The sequence below is a fragment of the Canis lupus genome, chromosome 12 (genome assembly GCF_003254725.2).
Source record: "Canis lupus dingo isolate Sandy chromosome 12, ASM325472v2, whole genome shotgun sequence".
Classification (NCBI taxonomy): domain Eukaryota; kingdom Metazoa; phylum Chordata; class Mammalia; order Carnivora; family Canidae; genus Canis; species Canis lupus.
The window spans coordinates 47179519-47190312 of record NC_064254.1 but is presented as its reverse complement, the minus strand read 5'-3'; the positions used below and the strand labels follow the sequence as shown (position 1 = coordinate 47190312).

At 36.9% G+C, this 10794-nt stretch overlaps 1 protein-coding gene across 7 annotated transcripts in view; it reads left to right on the top strand.

The window, feature by feature from the left end:
- Positions 1-10310, top strand: part of RARS2 (arginyl-tRNA synthetase 2, mitochondrial) — a 53239-nt gene extending 42929 nt beyond the window's left edge. For all 7 annotated transcript variants that reach the window (XM_025444427.3, XM_049092352.1, XM_025444431.3 and 4 more), the window contains 10 exons: positions 578-673; positions 3518-3578; positions 5188-5264; positions 5731-5855; positions 6439-6506; positions 6592-6701; positions 7071-7166; positions 8269-8343; positions 9667-9730; positions 10194-10310. In XM_025444427.3, coding sequence (XP_025300212.3) covers positions 578-673; positions 3518-3578; positions 5188-5264; positions 5731-5855; positions 6439-6506; positions 6592-6701; positions 7071-7166; positions 8269-8343; positions 9667-9730; positions 10194-10280 — 859 coding nt within the window. In that variant the 3' untranslated portion in view covers positions 10281-10310. The remainder of the gene's footprint in view (positions 1-577; positions 674-3517; positions 3579-5187; positions 5265-5730; positions 5856-6438; positions 6507-6591; positions 6702-7070; positions 7167-8268; positions 8344-9666; positions 9731-10193) is intronic.
- Positions 10311-10794: the final 484 nt, after the last annotated feature.

The following is a 10794-nucleotide window of genomic DNA, read 5'->3' as shown; positions in this document are numbered from 1 at the left end:
AATATAGAAGCAAACCAGTCACTTAAAAGTGCCAGATTTCATAGTATCAAAGAGCACTTTCCTTCATCATCTTTATGAGAAAGACATGGAGAATGTGGTTTGTAACATCCTTAGTAATGTCTGTAAGGCAAATTTTTAGATCGCTGTATATAGATTCTAATTTTTTATAAGGCAAGAAAGATGATAAAATTATATGGCTTATTACTCAAGAGTATTTTTTGGCATGTTAAAAATTAGCCCAATATTGAGTGCTATCATTTGAAGTAGAAAACTATGATAAACATCATATTGGTTAAACTGCAGTAGAAATCTCATTTAAACTGGGTATGTTAAAAATTTATCTAAGTACCTTTATCCAGAGGTACAGAGTTTAAAAAGGTAGGATAACCAAATATTAGTTACATCGTACCCACTCTTAGATTCATGGTTAGATTCCTTCTTGTTTTTCGTCATTGATGGTTATACTGCTTATTGCTGCTTTAATAAAAAGTAGCCTCTGGTTTGCCAAAGATAATGTTACAGTATACTTTTAAAGGTCTTAATTTGTTTCTTCAGAGTTAACTTTTTGCATTTTTAGAAAAGGAACAGCTATAGTGGATCTTTCTGGCAATGGTGACCCCTCCTCAATTTGTACCCTAATGCGAAGCGATGGGACTTCTCTCTATGCAACCAGGTTTGTATCTAATGTGAAGGTCAACATCAGAATGTATATGATTTCATGTTCTTTATTGTAGGACCAGTGCTAAAGTGATCATTTTATCCTCAAAGCTGTTATCAAATCCTAGTTTCTAAATCTGTTGTTATCATCACTTTGAAATATATTTATTGGGTTTCTATTTATTGCCAATCATAGTTCCTAGAAAGGTTTAATATCATCAGGAAAGTGACTGAAAAAACTATTTACAGTTAGTTAAACATTATAGGATTTCCACAGTGAATACATTGGTCTACAAACTGTAAAACCGAGGTACCTCATAATCAACTATAAATTTTTTCTGACTGCATATTGGCAGGAAATGTACTTAGAAGGTGGTCATAGTGGCTCAGTGGTGTCCTCACTCTGTAAAGACCATGTTACGTACACATAAGTATCAGTCCTCATTCAGACTGGTAAAATAGGCCAAGGGAGAAGTAGGCCATGTTGCCTTTTTTTTTTTTTTTTTTTTTTTCCCCATCTGTTTCCATGGCTGATCCCTGTGGAGAGGAACAGTTTCTGTTAATCAGTTAGAACTCAATTTATCAAGCACACTTATGTCTGGGACAAACCAATAGGAAGGAGAAGATAAGACCATATAAAAGGCACACAAGCCAGCATGGCTATAGTCAGGCACTATTGGCAAAAGGCTCTAGTGTCTTCCAGGCTAGAATTTTATATTGGATCATAAACCCACTTTATAGGATAGTTAAAGAAATGATATTTATTATTCTTGTTAACTACAGTCATTTGTTCTAAACAGCTTTATACAACCATCAGATTCTCTTACTGTACCTTAGAAAATTGATCCTTTACTTTCTGTTACTTTTTGGCATTTCCCTTTATCAATTCCATACAATTGGAGTTAGAAAGTAAGAAGTACATTTCTTTACCTAGAATTTTAAAAAAATACTAGAAAAATAGTTTGTGCCACCCAATTATTGATGGACAGATTACATAAAGAAATCCTTGAGCAGTGGCTATAAGAAATGTATCCACTCAGATCAGAGGCTCCATGTCATAATGATTATAGCTGTACTGATTTGTTTAGCTTTCTTGGGTTAACATTCATTAGGTCTAGATTTTTCTACCTATACTCTGTCTTTTCTCTTTGGGAAAATAGTTGTGTTTTTGCCACTTATTGGAATGTTTGATATTTCATTTAACTTTAACTTGAGTTTCTGCCCTTTCAGTAGGTTCCTTATAGAATACATCTATATATATGGATATAAATTTTAAAAGTTGTTAGAACAGACAAAAGTGCAAGAGAATACTTAAAAGAGCACAGGGTGAGGCTGGAGACCTAGAATTTTGTTCTGAGACCAGAACTACCACCTGCCCTCTCTGGTCCATGTAGTCCGTACTTTGAAATAAGAAGCCTGGGTAGCACAGTTAAGCATGCAACTCTTGGTATTGGCTCAGGTCATGATCTCAAGGGTCAGGAGATCGAGCCCTACAATGGCTCTGAGCTCAGTATGGAGTCTGCTTAAGACTCTTTCTCCCTCTCTTTCTGCCCACCCCTCTCCTCTCTCTCAAAATAAATAAATCTTAAAAAAGATTTTATTGTTCTTCAAGAGCCAGTTTTTGCCTCTATGGCAAGTGCATGCTCTATGTTATATCAGGATCATGAGATGGGAACTAATGACATTTTAATGCTCCCAACATTTCAAAAGATTTCAGAATTTTATTTTATTTTAAGAATTTTATTTAAGATTTTATTTATTTATTCATGAGAGACACAGAGAGAGAGAGGCAGAGACACAGGCAGAGGGAGAAGCAGGCTCCATGCAGGGAGCCCCATGTGGGACTAGATACCGGGTCTCCAGGATCACACCCTGGGCTGAAGGCGGCGCTAAACTGCTGAGCTACCTGAGCTGCCCCAGACCTCAGAATTTTTAAAAAATCTTCCCAGTGTCCTATATTGTTAACCAAAATAGCTTTAATTTTAAATTTCAATATTTTCATAATTTTGATTGAAATTTCATAGTTTATGGTTTTTCATTTTCTTACTAGATGCAAACTAAATCTTTTGTACTTAATCAGAGAAAGAAAAGTTGAGTTTTTGCCAAAGCACTGTATGATCTTTTACGGTGCTTTAGGAAGTATTGCTTATGACTGATTGAAGGCTTTGAAAGTCCTTGATAGTACTAATAGAAAAGTGGCTAAAAGATACCAATGTAGTTGCCACATCACCTGTATTTTGAATATGTTCTTTAAGAAAGTGTACTGCAGAAAAGTGGCACTTAGGTGATTCTTTCCATGAAAGGCTTAATTAACAAATCATACAGCATTTATATCTACAGACACTTTGCCTAGACTTATTTTAGTTAATACTATTACTACTTTTCCCAGAGCTTATATTTATTTATTTTGGCTTTTTTTATCTTTCACAGTACATTAATTATTATTGCTTTTCCCAAGGCTATTTTTTTTACTTTATATCAAAGTATGATATTAGGATTATATAATCATGGGTAGTATACCCTAGACTGTGGGATAATCAGACTTTTTTTTAAATTTTTTTTTATTTTTTATTTATGATAGGCACACAGTGAGAGAGAGAGGCAGAGACATAGGCAGAGGGAGAAGCAGGCTCCATGCACTGGGAGCCCGACGTGGGATTCGATCCCTGGTCTCCAGGATCGCGCCCCGGGCCAAAGGCAGGCGCCAAACCGCTGCGCCACCCAGGGATCCCATAATCAGACTTTTTAATTAGAAATGCCTCATTACTATGAAATAGGTAAAACAAATTTTTACCCAGATCTGCTTAGTAACTCTTAATTTATGGCCTTTTTTTTTTTTTTTTTTTTTTTTTTTTTTCAGAGACCTTGCAGCTGCTATAGATCGAATGGACAAGTATAATTTTGATACAATGATTTATGTGGTAAGTAGTCACGATAAAAAAACAAAGGCTTATGATCTCTACCTCATGAAAACTGCAAAGATAGAAATTATATGCCATGTTGAAAAACTGGAAAAATAATTTTGTCAAAATTTAAAAGGAATTCAGTGTTAAGTTTATTTAAAGTGGCAACCACTATGTTAAAAAAAAAACTTAAAAGTGAAAACATTTATATTGCTTTATAAAAAAAAAAATAAACCCAAATCAGGAAAATGGTTATGTGAAATGAATATGTAGAGGTTACCATAATGTACTTTTTTTAAAAATAACTTTTTATTTTAAATAATTAAGACTCACAAGTCGTAAAATAGTACAGAGTTTCCGTGGACCCTTCACCCAGCCCTCACCAAAGATAATATCTTAAATAACCATAGTACTTTATCTATACCAGGAAACTGACATTGGTAAAGGTCTTAGTTAAATTCTACTCATTTGGGGCACGTGGGTGGCTCAGTTAAGTGTCTGACTCTTGATTTTGGCTCAGGTCACGATCTCAAGGTCCTGAGATTGAGCCCTGCATCAGGCTCTGCCAATTCTCTCCCACACTCTCTCCCTTTGCCCTTCCCACCACTTAACAGTGTCTGTCTCTAACTCTCTAAAATAAATAAATAAAATCTTTAAAAAACAAAAATTCCACCAACTTTTGTGTGTGGGCCTAGATACGTTGGAGGGGCAGGTTGTGAAATTGTATCATTTCTAGATCATGTAACCATCATAACATTCAGAATAGACAACAATTCCATTATGAAAGAAACTCCTTCTTGGCAACCACTTAATAATTACCCCTTACACCCTGCCCTAATCCCCTACCCAACCATTGCTCTCTTCTCCATCACTATAGTGTTGTCACTTTGAAAATGTTATATAAATGGAATCACAGCAGGTAATGTTTTGAGATTGGCTTTTTTAATCCAGCATGTTGAGATCTCCCTTGAGATCCACCCAAGCTGTTATGTGCATCAGTAGTTTGTTCCTTTTATTGCTGAGAGTTATTCTGGTCTCTTCTTCCCTTTCCTTCCTCTCCATGCACAATCTCCCTTTCCCCTAAGAAAAAAAGTTGTCATTAAATATCTTATTAGAACTGAGCTTTATCCTCCTTCTTGGAGATAAAGGTCATGATAGCTGAAGGAGAAAGAATTTAAATAGAATACTCAGAAGATGAAAGTTCATCTTTCCTCCTGACTCTGTAGAGTGCTGCAGTTCTTCACTTGTAGAGCACTCAGCTTAGACCCTCTTCTACTGATATATTCTTTGTGTACTTATTTAAAATACATCAGTTGACAATGACTATAGTGTGTCAGAACTCAAATATTTGGATTTATGCCCCACCTATTTTTGTGGGTTAACTTATCACTGTTACTTTAATATTTTTAGGGGTACGCCTGGGTGGCTCAGTTGGTTAAGTGTCTACTTTCTGTTAAACTTATGATTCCAGGGTCCTGGGATCAAGTCCCATATTGGGCCACTTACTCGGCAGGAAGCCTGCTTCTCCCTCTCCCTCTGCCTGCCGCTCCCCCTGCTTGTGCTCGCTCGCTCTCTCTGTCAAATAAATAAAATCTTTTTAAAATAAATAATATTTTTTTTTCCCAAGACAGATAAAGGGCAAAAAAAGCATTTTCAGCAAGTGTTCCAAATGCTTCAGATCATGGGATATGACTGGGCAGAAAGGTAATGTCTGCACGGTTCATAACTGTCTGCTCAAGATCATTAAGGGTTTGTTAGGTCAGCCAAATCCCAAAAATATACCAAGTTGTTAAAGGTCATCGTTCAGATTTCACTTTATTTCAAGGTATAAGGGTAGAAAAGCAGATTTTTTTTTTTACATTTATGTCCTGGTTATGTTTCTAAGTTATAAATATTTAATAAATGTGTCTTTATTAGACATCTGCCTCTCAGTGGCTTTCCAAAATTCTCAATTCCTCCTTTTTCTCACAAAGGCAACTGGTAACTTAATCCCATCTCAGAGCTCTGTAAAATGAAGCTGTGTGTTTAACACCTTTTGTGGCATATAACAAATCACATCGCATTTCAGTTTATCAATTTGAAAAGCTCCTCTCTGAGAGTTCAAGTTCAGACTAGTCCCTGAAAGGCTGTGATTATATACTGATCTCATGTCTTTTCTCTTCCATGTCAGGTGCCAGCACGTGCCCTTTGGAGTGGTGCAGGGAATGAAGACTCGAAAAGGAGATGTTACTTTTCTGGAAGATGTTCTAAATGAGATTCGATTAAGGATGCTGCAGAACATGGCTTCTCTTAAGAGTGAATTCACTTTATTGTTACAGTCATAACTTAACATGTCACTTGTATGTTTTGTGGGACTTTTGTGCAGTATGATTTATTTTGACCATTCCTCTGTTCATTTTCACCAACCTTGTCAAAATAGCCTGCACTAATGAGAGATGTGAGGGTTTTAGACTTAAACTGAATGACACCATTCATTCAGTTCAGTAATCTGAATTGATGACCCTAGGCCTCTTCAAGGACAGCCTCCGCTTTGTCATCCCACTGTTGGAGTGGTTACACAGAATTCTCATGTTATGTAATAGGAAACAGGTCACAAATACATATGGTTCTGTTTAACCTTAGAAAAGGAAGTGCTAGCATTATCTAATATCTCCTGAGGGATATTTGTGAGAAAAGTGAATTCATGTTTCTTTCCTTTTAATGTAGGAAGGTAATGTCTTTATCCAAGGTAAATTAGTCCAAATTAGGAAAGTAAATTGCCACCATGAACCCATTTGTTCTTTTTACTGGCAGCAGACATTTTTGGAAGATTGTATCAGAATCCCTGATTCTGTACAGTTTCGTGCAAGTTAAAGATAGCTGCCTTTGTCCGTTCCAGCTACCAAAGTACTGGAGAACCCACAGGAAACTGCAGAGAGGGTCGGACTTGCTGCACTCATTATTCAGGTCTGTTAAGACTGCCTCCTGTGAGACCCTCTTGTTTGGCACTAGAACAAACCCCAGCACTAAAAATTTACTCTTGTCATTCTAGGACTTCAAAGGTTTACTCTTATCTGATTATCAGTTCAGCTGGGATCGTGTTTTCCAGAGTCGTGGGGACACAGGAGTCTTCCTGCAGTACACACATGCCCGCCTCCACAGGTGAAAGCCATCTGTAGGGCAACGCTGAGCCCCTCCAGTCCTCCCCAGGGTGGGGCTGGCTGGCATGCTCCTAAGATCAAAGGTCCTGTTTACTGGGCTTCTCTAGTATCTCCTACCCAAAACTAGTTAGAAGTTCAGGGAACCACCTGTTAGGTTTGGTTTTTAAGATATTTCTTGAGCACATCTGTAAGAGTTGCTTTTATGTTTATTACCTTATTTAGAACTCAGAACAATGCTTCCAAAGAATATACTCCCATTTTTAGAGGAAGAAATAGATTAGGAAAAATTGAAGCATTTTGACAAACTTGCAATTTTATGTCCTTAGGCGACTTGTTTAATCCTTTGTTGTTTTTAAACTTTTGATAACAGTTTGGAAGAGACTTTTGGATGTGGTTATCTAAATGATTTCAACACTGCTTGTTTACAAGAGCCACAGTCTGTTTCCATTCTCCAGCATCTTCTCAGGTATGATTTTTCTAATATTATGAAGTCTGCACACACTTAGTGAAATGACTTTTGGTGGTTTGCTGACCACTGGAGTAAATAATCCAGTAACTAGGTACTGCCTCCCTGCCACCAGACAGCAGTTTCCTGAAGGTATGGCTGAAAAGTGATTGATTACCTGCCCTTGAGGGCAGACAAAAGAGGACACAGTCAAGATCAGTCCTTGGGACTTAAAAATACCACCGCTGAATCAGTTCAGGAGCCTGACACCCTCTATGTCATGATATGAGAATAGAAAGCCTGGTAAAAGCATAAACTTGTGTTTGGGAAGAGATCGTCTTCTCCTCACCCTCCTTTATAAGTGAAGGAAAACTTCTGCCTGTGTGCAGCTTCTGTGAAACTATAAGTCCTTCATTTGCCTCAGGGTTTCAATTCACAGTCTCAAATAAATATCTACTTGATGCCCCAACACTGGGCAAGAGACCACACCTCTGAGCTCTCACAAGCATTGTTGGTGAAGCCAGACTTGTCAAGAGATATTAGTCTCTGGAGAGGATGTAGGTAATTAATAAGGCAGTTTTCTCTGATTGTCACACAGTGGTCAGTGGCTCCTTCCTGGGATCAGAGGAGTCAGTTTTCTCACATTTGGCTAATTTGTTAGAAAAAATAACTTGGTTTTCTTGGCATTAAAGGTAGTAGTTTTTGCTAGATTATGTTCCTAAACATGGCTGTAGGCTTTTTACATTCAATTAACAGCCATGGTTTGAGTCCTTGTTCTGGTGTAGGCCTAAGGGATATCAAAATGATTCCTTGCCATCAAGGAATTTGTAAGAAAGAAAAATGTGCCTTTACATTTAAATGCACACAAGGTCTTTTTTCATATACCTTCTACTCTTTTTTGAGAGCAAGAGCGTACCTAGGGGCAGAGGGAGGAGAGCGAGAGAGAAATTTAAGCAGAGTCTCACATGGGGCTCAGTCTCACAACCCCAAGATCATGACCTGAGCCAAAATCAAGGGTCCACCCAGGCATCCCTATACCTTCTAGTCTTAATGATGTACATTATTACATCCTTACATTATTACAGTCCTCCTCAGCCAACTGCTCCTGTCATGTTTCTTTTAGGTTCGACGAGGTACTTTATAGATCATCTCAGGACCTTCAACCCAGGCACATTGTCAGTTACCTTCTAACTCTAAGGTATTTTATAACCTTGCTGTTTTCAGTTATTAAAGACAACGGAGACCTGATCTAACAAAGGACCTTTTTCTAAAATTTTCCTATAAACACACCCCTTGGCCTAAAAAGTGAGATGCCTTAAATTACAGGAATTCTTGCTTCATTTTTTCAAATCAGCAGTTAATGTTCATTTATTCATTAAGTGATAAAAGGTACAGTCACTACAGTCTAGTGACAGGAACCAACAGCTTCGTCACAGGTAGTAATGTAAGAGTGCATATGTGTTAGGACAGAGTGGACATAAGAGACAATGTTAGGGCACTCAGCCCAGCCTTGATGGATAATAGAGAGCTTCTTGGAGAGGAGTCGATATTAATTGGGAGAAGCAAGGTGGCAGAAAAGGAAGAAAAAGAACATCATACATTAAAGGAACTATAAGCATAGTCCCAGGGTGAGAAATGATTGTATAAATTCCTTTTTGCATGTATTAAGGCATTTCAGCTTATTTTCAGGGCAGTGGAGCCCATAAAAAGATTTTAAACAGACACACAGAAAAAAATCAGTCAGCTAGAGGGTAGAAAATGAATTGGAAGGCAAATCAGTGACACTTTAACAGGAATTACATGGTAACTGTTTCAGAAATTCTGAATAGAGGTTGAGTATCTTCTAGAGCAACACCTATATCTTTCCTGTATGTTAAAATCTATTTAAGAAAAGAACTACTTGCTTTTACTCAAGATTTACTGAAATCAGATTGGTAGTTTTCTTGATTATCCTTTTTTATCTCTTCCCCAGATTTAAATAATTTTTTTTCCTTTAAATTCTACCTAGAGAAAAAGAAGTGAGAAAGTCTTATTAAAGTTAATCATTGAAATGAATTTCATAAGCATTTCTCTGGCATATTCTATTTGCTGCTATACCTAAACAGAAAAGATACTTTAGCGGAGAGTGGCCAGTATGCATGCAGTGGATTACTAGTTTTTACCTCACCTTTTCACTGTACAGAGGGGGAGAGTCCAGATGATGTGAAACTTTTCGTGCTAAAAGGTGTCTAAATGAGCAAAACTAATTTTTAGAAAGGAATCCCCTATCTCTATGAAGCAGTGAGATTGTAACTTTAAGAACTTGACATGTTAACAACCGAAATCTAAAGTTTTAGTTTAATGTGTTTTACCTACCCTGCTACAGAAAAGCAGTGAATTCAAGTCTTAACTTCTAGTATTGGACACAACTTTTAATGGTTCTATGCTTTGATTTAAGTTGAGGCTATAAGATACCAACCTTCTATGTTACAAAAGGAAATATCTACTGGTCTTCATCACGACTTCTTTCTTCCCATTTCAGTCATCTTGCAGGTATGGCACACAAGACATTGTATGTGAAAGACAGTCCTCCCGAAGTGGCTGGGGTATGTTAAGTGGTTTCTATGTAATCTCTAGCATCCTCCGATTAATATTATTGAGTCAGTCTTGTAAATGTTTCTAACATAGCATCTTGTGGTTCAGCTACAGCAGTGTACTTTAGACTCAGGTAGTAATTAGAATTGGGCTATAACAATCAGTGTTTATATACTTTCCAACATTGAATTATGAAATGCATCTTCCTACCTCAAGTGTTAAAGTGAGGAGTTTCCCTTATCTGAAGCTGTACTTCAGATAATATAATGATACTGTTCACTCCCACTCCCCAGCTCTTGGATACCAGTCATACCATAAGGAATTTGTCTTCCCTTACAGACAGCAAACCCTAGGACTCTGAGATACTGTTCCTACTTTAAATTAGAAGGAAGAATTACTTTTAAAAATGTTCTTTATTCACTTAGAGTTAGCCTGTTGTTAAATTGAACATTCATTCTTTGTTTTATTTTGTAGGCCAGACTTCATCTTTTCAGAGCTGTGCGTTCTGTCCTAGCCAATGGAATGAAACTTCTTGGAATAACACCTGTATGTAGGATGTAATTTCTAATTAAAATAGCTTCTAAATACTAAGTGAATTCTAGTTATCTATTCTTATATGCCTTGTTTAGAATTTAAACTGTTATTCTGTATCAGAATCTGTATTTTAGTAAGCCTAAGTGATTTATCAACTTATTAAATCATTATCTAAGAAAAATCATTTTAGTTCCCTCCTGGTCAATAGGTACTACACAGAGTTTTGTAAAACTAAGATCTAAAATTCACTGTGGTCTACTGGAGATAAAAGACTAGACTTTAAGCTCCAGGGCTACATTTTCACAGCATCATTCTTCTAGAAAGTGTTCTTATAACTGAGATTATCTCATGTTTGCATCAGATCAAATTGATAAAAGCAATTTCGATTTCTTACAATAACGGATAGTTCTGAATCAATTTAGGGAGACCAGAATTAAGCCTTTTAAAGCCTTTTTGCCAATACAGCTGACAACCACTCCCAGAGAACAGATCTCATGCTTATTCTCCATTGATCTGTACAGGTAACTCTTACTTCATGAAC